Source organism: Furipterus horrens, unplaced genomic scaffold (assembly GCF_987537825.1).
Source record: "Furipterus horrens unplaced genomic scaffold, mFurHor1.1.pri manual_scaffold_9, whole genome shotgun sequence".
Classification (NCBI taxonomy): domain Eukaryota; kingdom Metazoa; phylum Chordata; class Mammalia; order Chiroptera; family Furipteridae; genus Furipterus; species Furipterus horrens.
The window spans coordinates 21,425,939-21,447,437 of NW_028327179.1; the positions used below are offsets into that span (position 1 = coordinate 21,425,939).

Here is a 21,499-nt window from a genome sequence, read left to right on the forward strand (position 1 = left end):
AGCATAACTTTAGGCAGGTCGGAGAACATGCAAAGTGGGTGCCAGTCAATTGCATGATCTTCAAAGCTAAATATTGACCATTTGAGGCAAAAGAAACCCTTTTGTTGTGCCTAGCTTCACATTCAGTACCAATTCTAAAGAAAGACCTTCACCCACAATTGGATGCGTTAAATGGCATTTGTTAATGGGAACTAGATTTTTGAGCCTCCTCCCTTTGCTGCTAAAGAAGAGTGGAGGATTACCATCTCATTGAAGAACTAGAGGCAAGGGACCAGGATTGCGATGCCTTGTTTGCCATGTGTGTTGTTTTCTGTGTGTTCTGGATAATTTTTGGCCCAATCCACTTAGAAGGAAAATAACTTTTCTTCTGGGCACTGCATTGTCATAGACAGAGATACGTAGTGGAAGAGGACTCCAGCCAAGTTTATGGAATGGCAAGAAATTATAAATGGTAGAGTAGGGTGTAAAATCATTCTCTGTGAAGACAGATTGAGTTTCAGGACCTGCTTTTAGAAATTAAATTAATCTATTTAGAAATATCTTCACCACATAAGAGAAAGTGGCCTGATCTTGGGGAGAGGGGAGAGGATACGGGTAGGAACAAACCAGAGAGCTTTTTAATAGTTCAGCACCTCAAGATGTAGTAATGTCCTGCTCTACAAATTACTTTGTTATAAAGTGGTTGTGAAAATGTCTTAGTGCATCTTTTTAAAAACTACATCCTATAATTCTTTGCAAAAAGTGTACATTTTGCTTCTCAAATTTGGCTGTAATTGGAGTTGAAGATTTAATTAGTTCTTCAACATGTGTTTTCATGTATGCTCATAGCTTTGTTTATAAAATCTTAAATTCTTTAAAATGTAAAATTATGACACAATTAAATATATTACAGCTTTTAGTTTACAGCATGTCATGAACAGAAAATGGGATGTATTTACTCATTTTGTCAAACAAAATGAATTTTAGTACAGTAATAGGTTTCTTCAAAAGGTTGGTGCTAAATATAAATTATATGTGTATGTTCATGTTATATATATATATTACATATAGGAAAGGCAAACAGAAAATCATGTAGTCCTCACATTCTCCAATTGTTTATATTCAGTATTATGAAAGCTTATAATGGAATACCATGCACCTTAGTTTTATAAGTACAAACAAATGATCATAAAGTGATCTAAATAAGTGAAACTTATAATACCTTTGGCATTCTTTCAAATGAAAGTTGTATGTTCTTTTCATTCTTTCTTGACTTATTCTGAGTTTTTGTATAGATTTAAAACAAACTGATTAAATCATTTCAGTACCATAAGTGGAAAGCTAAGAAGAGAGGATTAGCTCATCAGGCAGGATGAGTTAGGTCATGGTTTATCCGACCATAATTCAAGGGCTCTGTTCTCCAAGGCTGAAAGTTATGGTCATGTCTTCTGTCAGTGCCAAATTGTCTTTTATCATAAGTTGAAACTGCTTATTCCTGCAGCTGGCGAAGCTTTAGTTTGTCAATTAGAAGTAGTAAGGTAATTGTTTTAAAGGTTTTCAATTCTTTGCCTTTTTTGGCTTATAAAATAACTATTAGTTTGTATTAGATATACTCTGACACTTATGTTAAGAAGAAAAATCAGTTTATTAAGTATGCATATATATTTCAATAACTATAGAAAGAAGTAGAATTAATGTGGAGCATAGAGCTGGTTTTTGAAATAAGTAAGACTTTGGTAAAGAAAATGAAGGAAAGATATAAAGAAGTATTTTTCAAACTGTGGGTAGAGACACACTAGTGGATAATGAATTCAATTTAGAGGGTCTTTGATAGAATTTTAAAAATGAAATGAAATAAGAGGAAAGTGAATAGGATAACGTAGAAAGAAAAATATTGGGCCAGTTATGAAACCTATTAATGATGGTGTGTGTGAGTGCTTGCATAAAAGGACCATCCTGGGTTAAAATGTAAAATTGTTTTCTTACTTCTTCTTACGATCAGCATTGAATCAACAATTGTTGGTAAACCATTACTGTAGAAAAAAGAGGAAGGATTTGCTAGCTCTGAATCTCTGGGAAACTAGTCACTGTCAGCCCATTTCTCTTCCGTAAAATGGGAGTAATACCGTCTACCTCACAGGGTTAATGTGAACATGAGTGAAATGGCACATGTTAATGTCCTCAGTGTGTCCTGCTACATATTACCCGTTCAATAAATGGTACCTTTTATTAGCAATAGCACTGTGCATGATAAAACTAATTCATAACTTTTAGTAATGCATTAAGTAATATGCTGGCTATCTTGAGATGACTGGAGCAGATAATAGTTATTGAATCAAAGATATACATCAAAGGAAATAGAACAGAGCAAGGGATGTGATCAGGTAGCCTTGCACTAAAGAATAGTCAGCTTGTAGAGCTGTATTTGGTTGGGATTATTCCCTCTTTTCAGTTAACTCCTGGTTGATTTGGAACACAGTAGGCATTCAGCCCATTAGCATGCTCACCCAAACACCTGTGTGTTGCCAGCGGTACCTCAAAGGATAACTGGGGTTTACCTTTAGGCCTAATCTGGTACATGTGATCTGGTTTCCGAGGCTTCTGTATAAGATGGAAGTAACCATTTATTGTGAGCGAGTCTCAATTTATCACCTGCCAGATAATCTGCAATTGTCAACTGTTGTGAACAGGTATTAAAGTTCTCCACCATTGTCCTGGAATAGGCAAAGTGAATGGGATACAGAAATTAAGTATGGACCATATGAAAATCAAACTTCAATCATATGTTATTACTTCTCTAACGGAATGCCTGGCATGTGTATCCAGATTTTTGTTTCTGTCTCTTTCTCTCCTACTGGTGGGCAGATTCCTTGATGGCAAAAAAAGATGTCTTGTTTGTGGTACTGGCAACTATTTGGCATAAATGTTTTTATGAATGAATGAGTCCTGAATAAATCATATTGTGACAGACCTAAATTTCTTCCGTTTTTGGTTTTTTTTTTGGGGGGGGGTATAAACAGTCAATTTTATGTATCTTCCCAGCTGATTTATAGCTGTCACTGCCTAAAGCAAAGAAGGGTGGGATAGGAAAGTGGTTCCTGATCTGTTCAAATCTGTCTACCAACTCACCCTGCACAACAGCGTCCTGACCCTAAAACTCTGCATTAGGCAGCTAGAGCACCCCCTGCCCTCAAATCCCGAGAAGCTCCATTGTTGAAAACAGACATACAGTATATCTGATTCCGGTATACCAGAGCTCCAGAGAGTGTGGTTATCCTGTGCGTGGAAATATATAGCCCTCTGCATGGTCTGTGCTTTCACTCCCGGTTTGTTACTTTTTAAAAACGCTGTGAATATTTTTCAGAATGTAAAGACAAATATTGTTTTGTTTCAGGTCTGAGAATGAATAAAGGTGCCATCACCCCTCCACGTACTTCTCCTGCTAATACGTGTTCCCCAGAAGTAATCCATCTGAAGGACATTGTCTGTTACCTGTCCCTTCTGGAAAGAGGAAGACCGGAGGATAAACTGGAGTGTATGTGTTTCTTCGTTTAGTTTACTCATCCCAGTTGGGTGTTACGGAAAGGAACTGAATGTTGATTAACTTAAAATGGTCTCTACTATGATTATCTAAATTTTTGTTAAGTAAAATGACCTTGATGAATAATAAAAATTACTCCAGTTGAAAAATGAAAGTATATTAATAATATTGACTGACTTCGGGTTACTTGTTAATATTAATTTACCACCAAGTATTTCTTAAACATGTTTGTCTAACAAATGACTTTTTAAAAAAATGTACAATGCTATTGCGCAGTTTGGTAACAAGATGATGTTGGAAACTATCCTTTGAGTTGTTTTGAAAAAGAAAAAAACACTTATTTCTAGATATGAGAAGGTCTTCCTATTAGTCAGCATGAGGGTTCACATTACACACGTGGTATGTGGCTTTCTCCCTTGGAAATCTTTCTTAAAAGCCTCAGCCCTAACACTTTTATTTTAAAATTTAATCTTCATTGTTTTTATTCCCATCACCATTTAGTCAGTCCTCTTATGCCCCCTCCTCGCAGCAAAATCACCACACTGTTGTTCATATCCGTGAGTCCTTTTCCTACTTTATTTGACAGGGACAAATGATTTCTCAAATGCCAGACATGAGCTTCATTTACAGAAGTTGACTCTGGATGTTATCAATAATTAAACAATAACTACTGTCTGTTTCTTCTACAATGCAGCAGGTATTTCATACAGAGAATTCCTAACTAATTGAAAAGAAGAAATTGCTCTTATAAAATGTAGTGATTGAGCTCTCTCTGGTGGCAAATGGTAATCATTGCAATGCAAGAAAATGATTTTTAAACATTAATTCTAAGCCGAGGTGATCATTTATTTAGTAATCTATTCTGTCTCCAGAGCCCTTGCTAACTATAGAGCTGGTAGTTTGCTCAGTAACCTGATTAACTTGATTATATTGGGTATTAATAGAAATGAGTTTTAAAATTTTGCTACTGAAATGATAGTGAAGATAGTGCATCCTAAGTTTGACATTTCTAAAGCCAATATAGAACATTGTGATGTCTCAGAATTATGATTAGGAAATATGCTTAATTAAACTTAATAGTAAACTGCTGATGAAATTTTTCTTACTAATAAATAATTTACTGTAATATGATTATTTGAGTCACATCTGCTTATGAATAAGATATATTAACATTACTCTTTAAATAAATATTTATTATTCCTAAATGTTGAATATTTGCATTTCAAGATTTATTTGTATTCCTAAGAACTTACAGAAATCCCTCTCTTTCCAAAATAAATATTAATGTTCAGTGAGTTTCTATTGAAGTTACAGCCAGAGAAAAAGTTTTCTCAGGTGTTATCAGGACCATGTTAGTGGTGATTTTAAAAATGCAAAGACATTTTTTTTCCAGTTCTGAGACTGAATAAAGGCACCATCATGCCTCCCCAAAGTGGTCTTTGTGCTGAAGTTTAATTATTTTAGGTCAACCAGAAGTATTTTTTCAAAGCTAGAATTCCTAAGAGGCATGCTTTTAAGTTCTCAGTTTGGGTCTATGAATCAACAGTCTTTGTCCCCAATTACAGACAGAATGCTGATCCACAAATCATTCAAAAACACTTGATGAACCAGGTCAAACATGACCTTCCATTCACCTGTCTCAAGTGTTACCAGCCCCTTTCCCTCTGTTCTGTCTTCGTATTTTCCAGCTCTTTTTTTATAACTTTCTCAGGATCTAGCTGTATTCCTCTTTTTTTCTTAAACATTTCTTCAGACTCTTCAGGCAGATAGGCAGGCACTCTTACTGTGATTTTTCACCTGAATTCTCAAGGTAATGAATTTCAACCTCAGAAGCACATTAAGGTGTACCTGTGTTCCAGCTATGCCCCAGATCTCTTCTCTACTATCCTCTACTTGGGAGGACCTCAACCTAGTCCTTAATTACCTGGTGCTTGTATTTGGTTTTAAAAGCCAATGCCTAGCCCTTTCCTACATGAACTAACACACAATCCATCCCCCTGGCCCATTTTCTTAGCAATGTGCAGTTCTATGCATTTTAATTCTGTTACAATTGCAAAGTTATAAATTTCTAACATTCATGTATTTTTTTATAGCTAAAGATTTTTCAAAAAATTTAGTAAGACTTTGAAGAAATTTAATGGTTATTAATTTAATATATACTTATTTTGAAAATAGTTATGACTTATTAAATATGATATAAACTAGAGGAAAAATAAGAAAAATAGTAAAAATTAACACATAAATAGATATGATGAAGCACCTAAAATTATTAACTTTTGCAGGTCAAGGCTCAGTCTGGATCTTGATTTCCCCAATCAGATGCATCCTAGCTTTGATACTTACTACCTGAGTGACCTATACATGTTTTTAAAAATAAAAATAAACAAAAAGACCTCTTTACACCTCAGTTTCCGCAACTGTAAAACTTCAATAAAAATAATCTCTCATATGTTTGCTATGAGAATTAAATGAACTAAGATTTGCTCACATAAATTTTTCCCATTTTTAGTCTATATAATTATTTTTGAAATGAAATAAAAGTTTAGAATTCTTATCCCTCAACCATTTCACTTTCTCCTGAATTTACCTGCAGCTTTGTGGTCTCCCATCCCTGCAAATAGAGAATAACCCCATAATCCATGATGCCAACCATTCTTTCAAACTTAGTTGCAGGCACGCAACATATCATATACTGAGGTTGCAGAGATTTATAAAATTATCTAAATATAATTCTGTGGATTAACCTCAGCTGGTCCTCAGTGTTCCTCTGGTCATCAACTCCTTTTACTTAAAGTCTAATTTGGATGCTTTGTTTTTTCAAACACCAGCCTGTTTAATCATCTTCTCACATACAAAGTTTGAATTTGTATGACTTCCGCTCATGTTACCTAAAATTTGTCAACATTTAGATCTATTCTTTCCTACTTTTCTTCTTACTTGGTATAGGTGTTCCTTTGATAGCTCCCTACTGAGTAATATACAAAATTAAACCCTTAACTTGACATTCATAGACTGATCTGGCTTCACAGTTTGTCCCCAGCCTACCCTTCCCGTCTTGCATTTGGCTTTAATTTACCCACACGAGCACAAATGAAATCCCAGTCACATGGATGTACTTTTCAGTCATCAGACAAAATTTGAACCTTTCCATCTTCATGACTTTGCTCCTAAGGTGCATCTGTTGGGCATGTTCATTCCCAGTGCATATCAGAGCCAGGACTGGCTTATATCATGAATCTGTTTTCAATCTCCTCATTGGATTTATCTGGCTCTCTTTACCTGCACTGTGTGTGTAACCTTCCACACTAGCAACTGCTACTTGTCTGTGCATGTATCTGTGCGTGTTTCAACAGATAAATGCTCAGAAAATGATGGTTTAGTGGAATTGTATCAAAGTTAATGGGTGATTGAGAAGATAAAAGTGACGTAAATATTTAAGGCATGAAATAATACTATCATTATACTGAGACTTAAAAATGCATGATATTTACATTTGGATTGGTATTTACAAATTATCAGTGACTTAACTATAATAACATTCCAGTTAGGTTACGTTTACTGTACATATATCATTAAAGAGAAACCAATAGGAAAATAACCAGAAAATAGATAATTGACATGAATAATAAAGACTAACCTGTATGTCAGTTAGTAATAAGAAAAGTATTAATCTCAGAATCACTGAAATTTAACACTGTAGAGAACTTAAAGATAATGTAGTCAACTTTCCCAGAGAGGCCCAGAGAGACTGGGTATTAACTATACCAACAGTTTATCTAGTTGTAAGTAAAACTCATGATTTCTGATCTACTATATAAGTGCTATTTTTATTTTGTAAAGCTTTGTCTTACTGTTTTTTTCTCTTTTGTAAAAAGAAGAAAATATCACTGCATTACTTGAGATATCACAAGCTCCAACGAGCTAATTATTTTACCTTTGCTCTTAAAGCTTATTAAGTAGATCTTGAAATACACAAAATGATAACAAAAAAGTTATTAAAAAAATTCCAACAAAAGTGCTTTTGAAAATACTTTTTAATGTTTAATAACAAATTTAAAATTAATCTTTTCATATCACCAACTTAATGCAAAATACAAAAACCAGAGTATATCAATATAATATTCAAAGAAAAAGTAGATAGAAACCTGCTAATCTTTGGAAGAGAAAAAATTTCTAGAGATAAAGTATTGCCCTCATATTGCATAATATGCCTTTGCTCTGCTCTTTTAACCAAATTCATGTGTGGGAACATAATTGTTTCTATATAAAGTGTAATTACATGAGCATAAAAATAGGAGAAAAGTGGGTTAAAGTAGCTTGTAACTTCATAACATGTATCCACCTTTGGAAGCTCTCATGTTGACAGAATGATTTTAATATTGCACTTAAATTATTTTTGTACCTAAAAATCTATATCCTTATTATGTTGGTTTTAAAAATAAGACTTATTTTTTCAATGATTCACTTGACCCTGGACCTAACTTCACTTTTAAATACTGAGAAGAAATAGTCTTATTATAATACTTGATGATAGGTATTAATTTTATCAATAATATTGAGATATAGTTTTTAAAGGGAAATGTTCTATATGCTTACCAAACCAATTTTTATTTTCCATAATGTTAATGATTACCTTTTCCTTGTATAGTTAATTTCTCTATTTTTACATAACTGATTCCCAATCCTCCACCATAAATTTTCGTTTTGAAACTTGTGCTCTTTGTCTATTCTTTAATCAGTGCAAAGTATGGCAGATAGTATTTGAGGGTCTAACTTCTTTTCATGAAGACTATCAAGTAGATTTTTCAACTCTTTACCCTTTCTGTGCAAACCTTTGCCTCTTCAGCACTACCAGCTTAAGTTCCTATTTCTCAGGCTCAGTCTGTTTCCATGCGTTTTCCAGCATCCAAGATTTGGTTCTGCTTTTCCCCTTTCATGTTTTCTTTGTGTGTGGGGGTTTATGCTTCTTTAATGCCTCTCTAGTGGCACGTCAATGGAAAGCCAAAGAAAATATGTGTATTCAATACCTCATGTTTTGAATGACCCCCCCTACAATTTTAATTGAGGAAAGAAGAGATACTCTGAAAATTAAAATCCTAGAATTTTTTTCTCTCATACAGAACCAAAGAGAACATTTATCCTTGATTTAGACTTGGTGAGCTTTAGAGTATATGATAGTGCCCGTATATGTATACATTTTTTCTTCTTGCTATTGCTTTTGAGTAACACTTAAAGTTCTCCAACCTTTTTCCTTCATGAATTAAACAGGATTCATAGACAGCCGTTAACCCCTATTAATGGGTTTAGAAATTAATTATGTAATACATAGTAGGGCTTCTCTTTCAGACAGTAATGAACTAAATGTTTTTACACCAGGTTTCTTACTGGAAATGACTAGGAAATTTGGACACAAGATTTTTTTTTTTTAGTCTGAAAAGTTTCAGGGAATTACCAGGACAAATTAGGTTTGTGTGTCAAATTTCTGGGAAAGAGAAGGCTGCTTTTGTTACTCTTTTTAATTTGTAAATTCTTAAAGGTACAACTGAGAAGCTGAAAAACTGAGCAGTTTTGGTAGACCGGCTTCGGGGAAATACTAAAATTCCAGATTTGTTTTAGAAGCTCTATGGTGGTCTGTGATTTGAATTTTCTTTTCTTTTCTTTTCTTTTCTTTTCTTTTTTAATGGATGATTTTGAACACTTTGATATGATTGGCCATTCATATATTTTCCTTTTTTGAAGTGTCTACTCAATTTTTGGCCTCTTTCTTAATTAAGTTGCTGGTCATTTTATTACTGAGCATTAGGATTTCTTCATATATTCTAGAAATAAGTTCTTTGTCAATATATGTGCTTCTAGTTTGTGACTGGCTTGTTTTCTCATTTTTAAATTTGTGCTGAACAGAAGTTTAATTTTGATAAAGTTCAATTTGCCTGTTATTAATTTTTTTGTCATTACTGGTTCATGTTGAATGGTTAAGGGCGTGAAAGTATTTTCCTATATTTTCTTCTAGAAGCGTTATAGTTTAGCTTTAATGTTAAAATTAGAGCTTATTTTTTCAAAGGTTCAAGTTTAAAGTTCAAAATGATTTTGTCATAATGTTTAATGTGAAGTAAGAGTTGGGTTTTTTTTTTTTTTTTTTTAATAAATATGTAGTTGTTCCTTGGTCATCTTTTGAAAAGACTTTTCTTATCTCATTGAACTATTTTGGTATCCTGTTCACCATATGTGTGTGGCTCTATATCTTGACTTTGCTTTTTCCCATTATTTTATTTGTTTATCCTTTAGTCAGAACGTCACTCTCTAGATTACACTTGGTTATTAACAAGTCTTGAAGTCAGATCTTCCAAATTTGTTCCCCATTTTTAAAGTTGTTTTGGGTATTTTTAGTCATTTTTATTTTGATATAAAATTTAAAATCAGCATGTGAATTTCTAAAACACAGCTGAAGTTATACAAAGTTAGAAATGGGGAATCTAGAAACTGACCCCAACTTACACGGACACATTAATTATGAAAATTTTGGCCCAGCAGAGCAAGTAAACATTCTCTTTCCAGTAACAGTACTTGCATAATTGGATATCCATATTGTTCCTTTTTCTATTAGAATATATTACCCCATTTTGTGTCTGGCAAAAGTTTAATTGGGCAGTTCTGACAGTAGGTTCTATACCAATTGCATCCAGACAGGCTAGAACTGGAACAATAGGATTCTGGAATATCCTGGGAAAGTTCAAGTCTTTCTGGAAAATAAATGTAAAAATTAGCTGAATATCACCAGTAACCAGGGAAATGGAAATTAAACCTCAGTGACATACCACTCACTATCCTTCACCAGAATGGCTTGAATTATGGGGGGCAATACCCAGTGCTGGTGAGGATATAGAGCCACTCAAACTCTTATGGAATGCTGTTTAGAACCTAGTTTGGTCAAATCACTTTTGAAATATTTGGCAATATTACAAAAGGTTAAACATTTGCAAATCCTATGATCCAGACATTCCTTTTACTGGTTTGTAACCAAATGGCAAATGTTCATCTAGGCACAAATGCCTTTTACAAGAGGGTTTATATCAGAATTTTTTTGACGTACCACCAGCATTACTAGACATATAAAACTGGAGACAACCTAAATAGAATGGGTAAACTGTGATGCTTTTATACAATGGATTAATAGCTAAAAAGGAGGTAAATGGGCTAATGCTACACACAACAATACAGATGAAGATCAGAAACATAATATTTAGTAAATGATGCTAAATTCAAACTAGTGCATATAAAATCCAAAATAGTGGTTAACTTTTAAATGGAAGGAGAAATAATGATGGATGAGCACGAGAGGATTTGTGTTGTTAAGTAATATTCTCTACCTTGTCTTAAATAATTTGATACATTGGTGTGTTTACTTTGATAATTTATTAAATGTTATATTTCTCTATAAGTAAGACTTCAATAATATGCTATATTGAGGAACACACTGAATCATTAGGAGAGGCAGAAAACTCGGTTTGGAGGCTATTTCTCTAGGAACAATGACTAAATTAAATATGAACTGAACAGGGGAAGCAATTTATTTCTGCCTTTCAGACAGCGCCCTTTTGAATGATAGCACCTCTGACACATCCAGGACCCTGGATGCTCTCTCTTTAGTCACAGCTGCTGCTGACCCCCATCACCGGAATGGGTTCTGAGCAGTTCCTTTTTTTCCTGGGTTGCTTGCATCTGACCATCAGGGCTTGTGCTTCTGTTTGGGGTAGCCTAGGTCATGTATAAAGGCAACCTTCAAATCAAGCTAGTCAAGAGTTATCTGCCATTTTAACTGTCACCATGTTTTGTATTTAAAGTGCGGCTTTTAGAACATAGAAGGATCAGATGCTGTCAGAATGAATGCTGGTTGCCCCCATTTGTGTGTTATGTCTTTGAACCCATGTTTTCAGCAAGGATTTTTTGCCAACATGCACAGGGTTTCCTTATTATCTGAGCTGTATAAAATGGTTTAGCATTCATTGATGCCAATAAGGATTACCAGAGTTACAAGAGTCTTTCATTCTAGAATATGGTTATAGACTTTTCTAAGTCCTTGTCTTGTTCCTGGTAATCAACCCATTCTCTGAGTGATGTGAGAAATCTTGACATTTGTGAAGATATTTTTACCATTTTTTTGCTGTACTAGAAAATCTTGAAATGTTTAGTACCCATGTGGTGATAGGGTTTTTTTCTTTCTGAATTTTATTCTCATTTAATGAGTATATGAGAAAACAATTATCCTAGTTTGCAAATAAAGCCATTTATGTCTTTTAACCAGCCTGTTATTTCCCTTTATTCAGTCTGTACACATTTTCTTTCCCCTTTCATTTTAACATTTTCGGAGACTGTTTGCATTTTACCATATAAAGAATATGATAGATTGGCAGCATTTTTTCCTTTTAGTCATGTGCAGCCTAGTTTTTTTTTTTATAAATAATCATATCTTAGAATTGATGAGATATAACAATGATTTTAAATACAAAGATTAAAAACTAGTTGTAAATATATGATCAAGGCCATTGCATAATTATGCCTCCTTGTTATCAATGCCCTTATTTAATGGTATAGACCTCAGATATCAAGATTCTCCAAGAAATTATGCAAACCCAACACAAACCCTCACTTCCACTTGTGTGTTTTTACAGCTGTGTCATTCTTTGTGTATCTCAGTAAGGCACCTGCAGCCACTTCCACAGGCTCCTGGTGGTGTGTGAATTATACAGGGAACCCTCAGGCCAGCCCTGGAGTCTGCCATCTGCTTTCCTGCGTTCACCCACAAAGCTGACACTCTCTTTTCCCTTACTTGATTAGTTCAAAGCGTGGTTACCCTATAAAACTACATCTCAGATTTAAATAACTATTATGGACATGGTAGTAATACCTTTTATATCCTGTCATCCTCCCTCAGAAAAATCCCCTTATTTTGCATTAATTCTTCCTTCCCCACATTCCTGGGGGGACCAATCAAAACAATGGCTCATATTTATGTAGTGACCTATGACGTTTGATAGGCATTTGTGTGTATCACTTCGCTTGACTTTCACAGCAAACGTGTGTCTTATGACAAAGGGATTATTCTCATTTTATAGAAGTAAAAAGTATTTGACTAAGCTCATGTAAACTCACATAATAGTGGGTGGTAAATTCCAAATTATAATTTACTTCCAGTCTTCTGAATCAGTTGATTTTTATTATTCACTCTACCACTTAATATCCAGACTCTGAATATCTAAATTCCTTTTTTGTTTGCTATTCTTGAGTTTTCACATAATGATCTTGTGATAAAGAATTTGAACAAACAATAGTGTTTTCTATGTACATAACAAAAATTGATAGACTTTAGAGCCAATCGCCAGTATTTTTATTAATTGATTAATTTATTTTCAATTTAGCTTGAGAAACGATTCTACAAATCAATTGCTTTGAGTAAGACAGGGGTTTATTATTTATTTTCATTAGAAAATGTATTTTTGAAGAATATGCCTTACAACAACATTGATCTTAGTCACCTGTAATCTTTTTTCAACACCTTCTTTGTTTCTAGTCATGTTTCGCCTCTATGACACGGATGGGAACGGCTTCCTGGACAGCACGGTAATGTTTTCCTCAAATATTCTGGAAATTTGAAAGTAGTTTGTTCTGAAAAATGCAATGAATAAATTTATAACTATTACCACAGAAGACACACTTAATGCAGTTTTCATGCACACACACAGCATTTTTATTATCTGACTTTTTGAAAAGGAGTCTGAGGACACTGTTAGAATTACACTTGTTCTACTGAATAATTTTACCACATAAAACTGATTTTTTTTATGTACTGGAAGATAAAAGTGACTCCTACTTGATTTGAATAAAACATGAGAAAGTTGAGAAGCATTGATCTAGAAAGATAAAATAGTTGTGAGATTTGACACTGAAAAATATTGAGAATGTAAGGACAGCTTAAAGAATTGTAAAGTCAGTTTAATTATTTTATTATTTTCCCACTTTTTAAAAGTATTCTTAATTACTTAAGCTGTTGAAATAGATAAATGTATTTACAAATTGCTTTGACAAACTTCCCTTTTTATAATGTCTTCTCCAATTTTAAATGCAACTTGCATACACTGTAGCTTTAGTTATAAAAAGCAATAGGAGAAAAAGACCATATATGTATGCTTTAACTGAAAGGAATAATTAAATGTATATCTTATTTTTAATATGCAAATCATTAATAGTTTTCAGAAGAGAAGTTGCAGTCTTAGTTATTTTGCATAATCCGTGCTTCATAAGAATATCTGTCTCAGGTTCCACCCAATAACATCCTTTATATTTGCTGACAATGTATTTTACATATTACATTATTTCCTGTTCCATAAGGAATTGTTAAGAATAGAGAGGGGAATGGGAAGAGGTGGAAATGTGTAAAGGGGGGATAAATGGTGATGGATGGAATCTTGATTTGGGGTGGTGAACCCACAGTGCAGGGTACAGATTATGCGTTATAGATTTGTGCACATGAAACCTGTATAATTTTGTTAACCACTGTCACCCCACTACATTCAACTAAAAAAAAAAATAATAAGAGAATATGTGTCAGATTATGGAATTTTGATGTGCATGGTTACATCAAAAACACAGCAATAAATATTTTGATATATTTAATACTGATTAAAATAAACATTACTTCCGATAATAATTTTCTCTCATTATCTGGTGTCCCTCCCAAACTTCAAATTCACTTGCATAAGCAAAGCAATGAAGTTGGAGGCATATGCTTCTGTAACACTGAGCAGAATAATGGTGCACTAGTTTCTCCAGAGAGCAATAAAAATACACTCTTCCACTCTAGGAAATGAGCACCATTCCGAATTGATGCTAAAACGGTGGTATTCCTTATGGATAAGCCTCTCTATATTTTCAAATGCTATTACTTTTATGTGCCCAGTAGAGTTCATATTTTTATTTAGGAACATTAAGCTACATGATCCATTTGCTCATTTTCTTGTGGCAATTCACAACTAGGAGTTTAGATATTTTTCTCGCTATTTCAATATGTTTATTGCAGCACTTCTGACTACACTAATGCAAATTATATTTTTACTGCAGACTTGTTTTATTTAATGTTTTTCTTATTTTTTTATTTTTTATTTATTTTATTTAAATTTTTTTAAAATTAACTTATAAGGATGTTTCTTTACTAGGCTTTGAACCATGGATTGGTGGGTGATTTGAAAATTTAATCAAAAGAGTATTTTTGGATTTCTGACATTCTTTTGTTAACAAATAGTAAATTACTAGCAATATTTGTGACTATATTTACAACATTAAACAAGTAGTTGGTGATAAATACATTTGTTTTTTTATTAAACTAGTCTTTATGGTTTTCTCCACAAAACTTAATGTCTCAGTATATATCCTTCAATATTAGGTGAAATCGTACCTTCTGATGTCACTTGTATTAGAAATTTAAAGGTATAGCATTTCACATTTTGAAAGAAAAATAGAGAAAAATTGATATTTTGAAAAATGACCACTATGTCTATTAATAGTAATTAATGTTTATTAATCATTTTCAATGTGGCAGGCAAGATAAATGCTTTTTATGTTAGAAAATAGCATGTTTAATCTTTTCAGCAACTCTGCAAACTATATAATATTAGAATATTAAAGATAATATTTTTACTGATTAAAACATGAGTCTAAGAGGGTTAAATAACTTAACTAATATTACAAACCTATATAATAGTTTGCCAAAAATAGTTTCCATTTTTAATAACATATCCAGAGACTTTAACCATTCCAAACCATCAAGGCTTCCATAAGCAAAAATATTGCAGGTGAGAGATTAGGAACACACACAATTCTAGCCTATGATTTCAAAGGATTAGTGTTTAAAGATTTTACTGTCTGCAATAAATAAACACACATATATATGTACTGTTTCTGGGCATCCTTTGTAACATAAATAACATTTTCATTATTACATCTTTTCTGTAGAGAGGGAGTGTATAGTTTTTATCAGATGGATCTGTGAACCCCCCCAAAAGAAAACCTCTCTACCATATTTCTGCCTTGATTCTATGAATATTAATTGCATATATTAGATCAGAGATTTGAGTAGAATAAGTTTTAATTAATACACGAGATCTGTCCAGGAAAAGCCAACCATTGTTAATGAAACAAGAATGGTTTGTTGGACATTGGTATAACCTGGCAGCCAAGGAGAGGGGACTGGAATGCACATGCATGAACAATGATGACTTCACTGTACTAGTCAGTGAGGTGGTAGATGCCATTGAGTGAGCATGTGTGCTGTGTGGCTGTTACATTCAAAATGACAGAGTGAGTAGAGCCATGAACCTGCATCAAATTTTGTGTTAAGCTTGAACCATTCCTCTGTTGAAACTGTTTGGAAGATTCAGAAGGCCACAGTGATGGGCAACTGGTGACTGGCAGCTTCATAACAACAACATGCCCATGCATGCATCACGTGTGGTGCAGAGGTTTTTGGTGAAACATCAAATTACCCAGGTGACACCCCCACCCCCAAAGCCCAGATATGGTGCCCTGCAAATTCTGGCTTTTCCCAAAACTAAAATCAACTTTGAAAGGAAAGAGATTTCGGACCGTTGATGAGATTCAGGAAAATATGATGGGGCAGCGGATGGTGACTGGGAAAACTATGTGAGATCTCAAGGTGCCTACTTCGAAGGAGACTGGGAGTCATTGTCTTATGTACAAAGTTTCTTGTATCTTGTGTATTTTTCAATAAATGTCTCTATTTTTTATATTACATGACTGAATGTCATCTGGACAGACCTCATACATGCAAGCCTTATTCTTTTATGCTTATATTTTAAATTATCACACTATATAACACCACTTTTAATTATGTCACCAACTGCATTTAAAATACTAGCACTTACAATATGTCTTTAGTATTTTCTGAAGATGAGCATAAATTAGAACATTAAATAAATAGGTATAAAAAAGTGCTTTATTTTTTTCTTAGCAAAGCCATATGTGTTCCTCAAAGGGTTGACATTTGACTAGAATAATATGAAAATTCAAACTAAAATTTATGCCCTCAAAAAATAAACTCTACATGTACTTAGCCTTCCAGCCTGGACCCTGAAGACTCCTGTAGCGGAGCAAATTATCCTAATAAATGGCTAGAACAGTCAGTATACATTCTCACTTTTATCAGAATAAAAATAAACCTCTTAGTTGCCCTCGGACACTTCCTCCCACACCTGCTTTCAAGGCAAAAGGTCAGGATACCCAGTGACTTAGAAACCACATCTTGTGAAAATGTGTCTGCTCCTACTTTCATCAGACTCTCCTTTCCGAAGAAAGGTTCTTCGCTAACAATTTTCCGGGAAAGGAGCTCTTCCTTTGTATGGTGGCGCCCTCTCCTGGTTAAGATTTCTAGACAACACAAAATGAATTTACATTTCTTCTTTCAGGTACCGTTCATCAGAACTTGTAAAAAGATATTAATCAGCCCTGGCTGCTGTGGCTCAGTGGACTGAGCATTGGCCTGTGAGCCAAGTGTCGCTGGTTCGATTCCCAGTCAGGGCACATGACTAGGTTGCACGTCAGGTCCCCAGCTGGGGGCACGAGTGAGAGGCAACCACACAGTGATGTTTAAAAAAAAAAAAAAAGATATTAATCATATAACCTTTAAGTTTTGTGGCAACATGTTGAACAAACAATTCCTGTAAGTCAACATTAAAGAATTTACTGTAGTCTCTCCTTATCCTCCTTTCTCTCTCTCCTTCCCCAGGAACTAGAAAATATCATCAGTCAGATGATGCATGTTGCTGAGTACCTTGAATGGGATGTCACTGAACTTAATCCAGTACGTATATGAATGATTTAAGTGTCCGCTAAATTCTAGAAGATGTCTTTCTCGGATCCCTAGTGCATTACTGTCACTTGATTTGTTTTGATAACTCTAAGATACTATTTGTAATCAGTAGTCAAAATGAATCTTGACAAGGAACGGTATATGTAGTGTTGTGAAACTCTTGGCCTTAACTTTCACTTTTCATCCTTATGGAAATTAATCTGAATGGTTGTCTTACATACCTGAATGGAAGTGATTAAGATTATGATGGTAGTTTACTGTGCACAGTGTATTGTGCTATCTTTTGTATATATGATACTTAATTCTTGCAACTCTCTGAGGTAGATACTACCAATTTATTCATCACACAATGAGAAAATTGAGATCCCAACATGTTAGTTACTTATTCAAAGCTCTTAAGCTAGTTAATCAAATCGTTGAAAGAAATAGCATCTAACAATGCTTATAAAAACTTCTTATCTTTAACAGGTTTATACAAGTTATAAAATACTTGATTATAAACTGACTTTAGCTATAAGTAATAATTTGGGGGGAGTTAATTAGTGGTATTTCTTTTTTCTTTTTGAAACCAACTAAGTTTAGCAAATTGTACATGAGTTGAGCAAGTACAAATCAATTTCATTTAAATGGTTTATATTTCATTTGAATTCAAAAGCTTGTTCTTCAAATACTATTCCCATTTATACATTTAACAGTATGCTGATGGTGTGATTGTGTGATATGAGACCTCTGATGGCATTTCCCTCGCTTTATAAACTCTTGCCAGTGAAGTACAAGAAAGTCAGGTACAATGTCATGTACTAAGGAGGGCACCATTTTTACTGGGACATGGCTTTTCAAGTTTTAATTCAACTGATTTTTTTTTTTTTTTTTTGCTGTAGAAGTGCCTAATGAGTTCAGATTTCATAACAATGTTATAGATTTTATATGGAATAATAAAGTTTATGGACATGTATTTAATTCTGAGAATACTGCCTCATGTATTTTAATACTATTTGCACTGACATCAGGGAGTTCTTATAAATTGTGTTGTCCTTTTCTGCTGATGTTAACCTAAAACAACTTTCTCCATCCTACTTGCCTTAATGCCTGTGAACATTCTTTTTCTATTGATCAAGCCTCTTGTTCTCACTGGAGTGATGGGGGAAAAGAGGGACTGTTTCCTATCAGCTTTCAAATCAGAAGTAGGCTCCACCCATTCCCAAAAAGAGATTTGCTGGGGAGCAAAGGGTGATCTGGATGCTTTAAGGAAGGAAAGAATTGGTGGGTAGGCTAATTGTGATCAATACTTATTGGTATTTATAGTAATAGACTCTACAGCAGTACTTGTCTTCTGTGGCACACCCAGGTGGGTCTGCCGGTTCTGTGAATGGTATAAATCGCAGGAAGTCAAAGGTAAAAGGCTTACCTTGTGCACTGCGTTTGCTGTCAGAGCTGTGGATGTAAGAGAAGTGAAAATGTGAGACTGAAAGCAGGGAGTAGGGGAGACTGAGATGTCCTTGGAACGAATTTAAAACAAACCAACAAACAAAAAGACCTTCCCCGAGCTATAACATTCGATTTATCAGGTACGAAACGAAAGCATAAGCCATCTGAATCCAGTGCTCTCTGTTTTAGTTCTCTTCTCCTTTATTCACTTCGTACCGGTTCACCAGGGCCTTGATCTTATGCTATTTGCCAAATTCTAAATAATTTCCCCCTGTGTTCCATTTTGAGAATAAGGAAATAATTAGGTCACCATCACTTTGTTTCAAAACATCTCTTTCCAATACTTACTAGTTTGTTCAGAAGGAAAATAATTTGACTTGCACACACTTTTTGAGGGAAGATACCAATAAACCAAGTTCAGGGATTTTAGTCAGACAACTCTTCTGTCAAACTCGTTCTTATGATCACTGCATTTCTCTTTCTGAATTGGTGACCGTGTCCATATGAGATGTCAAGTTACTTTTTTCCATTGGAACTCTATCGTATTTGCCATTGTGGTACAATTAGGTGGGAAGTACTTTGCCTTCCCAGAGTCCATGTTAATATATTTGGAACTCACATATAGTTCCTGCTTATGTAACACTAATAACACTTACAGAGCACTTACTATACTTGTATATGATAGGTGCTCTTCGGAGATACTTATATTGACATGTTTAAACTTCACAACAAAACTTTGAATCAAATATTATTGTTACTGCAATATAACGAAGCGCGTTACCAACACAGACTGTGGAAACCATTTTGGGACACTACGTGCAAGTCATCTTTAGGAAAAAAGCTAATCAAAAATGACTTGATTGTTTAACTTCCTGGCTCTATTAAGTTCTGGTAGGCAATTAAAATCAACTTAATTCCCCCGCCTTTTACCACTTTGCAAAGAATTATTTCAGCTCTTTGCCATGAAGTTAATTTGTTCAGACATTGTCTGGCATATATTTGAATTTAAAAAATAATCTAGAGAAAGCAATTAAAGACCATTTTTACTCTTAAAGATGCCTTCTTGTTTTAACTGTACCATCCAGTGATATTAAAAAATTAAGTCAGTATTTTTAAAAGCTGACCAGTGAAAGTAGGGGCTGGAAATCATAATCAAGCCACTGTATACTCAGTAGTAAGATTAATATTGTACAAAGTTACCTAGATGTTTATCTCACCTCTCCAGTTAGCTGCTTGTCACAGTTAAAACCAATCCGGTGCAATGCTTTATTTCATCGTACGGAATGCATGTTATCGATTTATTGAAAGGTTTCCCTCTACTCCTCTGCTTCAGATCCTTCATGAAATGATGGAAGAAATTGACTATGATCATGATGGGACGGTTTCTCTGGAGGAATGGATCCAAGGAGGGATGACAACAATCCCACTTCTTGTGCTCCTAGGCTTGGAAAGTGTAAGCATTAATGTAGAGGGGGTGGCTGCTGGTAGGTCAGAGGGGTCCTCCATGATACGCTTTGATTATAAGTTGATCGATCCATTTTCTACCAGTAAACATGTAGTGAGTGTCTGGACCTTTTAGTAAGTATGCACAGTCCAATTTACCCATAACTCCTTGTGTAGTGATACTTGCCATATATATACTTTCTTTTTTTTTTCCCCCTCTATTTAAAGTGTAATCTAGTTTTAAAACATTAAGGACTATCTCATTTTATCTACTGCAAGAAACCACAATATTACTGCATTCTGTGGTTTTCCATCCCATACTGTTTGTCCCCTCCCTATGAAGATAATCTGTTTAATTGATAAGTAATACTTGAAGAAGTCAATTATATATTAAGACGGTTAAGAGGACACACACACACACACACACACACACACACACACACACACACACACACACTTTTTTTTCTTACATCCGAGCAGATCAACCAGGCTTTTGTTTCAAGCCTGCCAGAAGTTTTCTAGTATCAGTGCCTCCAGTGGTAATGGAATGTTGGCTGAGGGGAATACAATAGATCAACTCAAATTCAGAATATAATATGATAGTGATTTTGAAAACAAATCTTGTTCCCCAGACTTCATATGTATTTTAGTTAATTTACAAATTAACTAAATTAAAAAATAGTTAATTAAAAATCCAAGTCATTAGTAGTCAAACATGAATTAACAACAAAATGCACATTGCAAAATGTGTACTTCGATTCAAGAACATTACTAAGAATGCCATGGCACATACAATTTTAGAGACCGATATACAAGAATACAACGTCCACCACTTTCCTGCTGACCCCAACACATTTCATGCTTCCCATCACCAGCAATAACAGTTTTGCAAACTTAAGACTATACCACAGTTATTCAAGATACCAAAATTTCAAGTAAATCTCCAGAACTCGTATAGTGTGTGTTTGTAAAACACGTGAGAGTACATACAAATGTGTTTGTACACATTTACTCATGGGTTTGGGAAGATAGAAATGGGCTTCAGGACAGTCACATTTGTCTCTTTTTCATATGGACCTTCAAATTCTTTTACATTCATGAGGTTCATGGGATTTCAGACATGGTCAGGGAGGAAAAAGAATTACTAATGGATAATGGATAGAAAATTACCCTTAAAGTGGATAATTTATTAAAACAGTAAGAATAAATACAAATCTTTTTGTTAATAG

The 21,499-nt window shown here is 34.2% G+C and overlaps 1 protein-coding gene across 1 annotated transcript in view; it reads left to right on the forward strand.

Moving 5' to 3' along the window:
- DGKB (diacylglycerol kinase beta) overlaps positions 1-21,499 on the forward strand; it is a 583,788-nt gene that overhangs the window by 156,954 nt on the left and 405,335 nt on the right. Inside the window, exons 6-9 of the mRNA XM_090287823.1 lie at positions 3,374-3,514; positions 13,089-13,138; positions 17,316-17,390; positions 20,161-20,280. Of these exons, the coding sequence (XP_090143949.1) occupies positions 3,374-3,514; positions 13,089-13,138; positions 17,316-17,390; positions 20,161-20,280 (386 nt within the window). The remainder of the gene's footprint in view (positions 1-3,373; positions 3,515-13,088; positions 13,139-17,315; positions 17,391-20,160; positions 20,281-21,499) is intronic.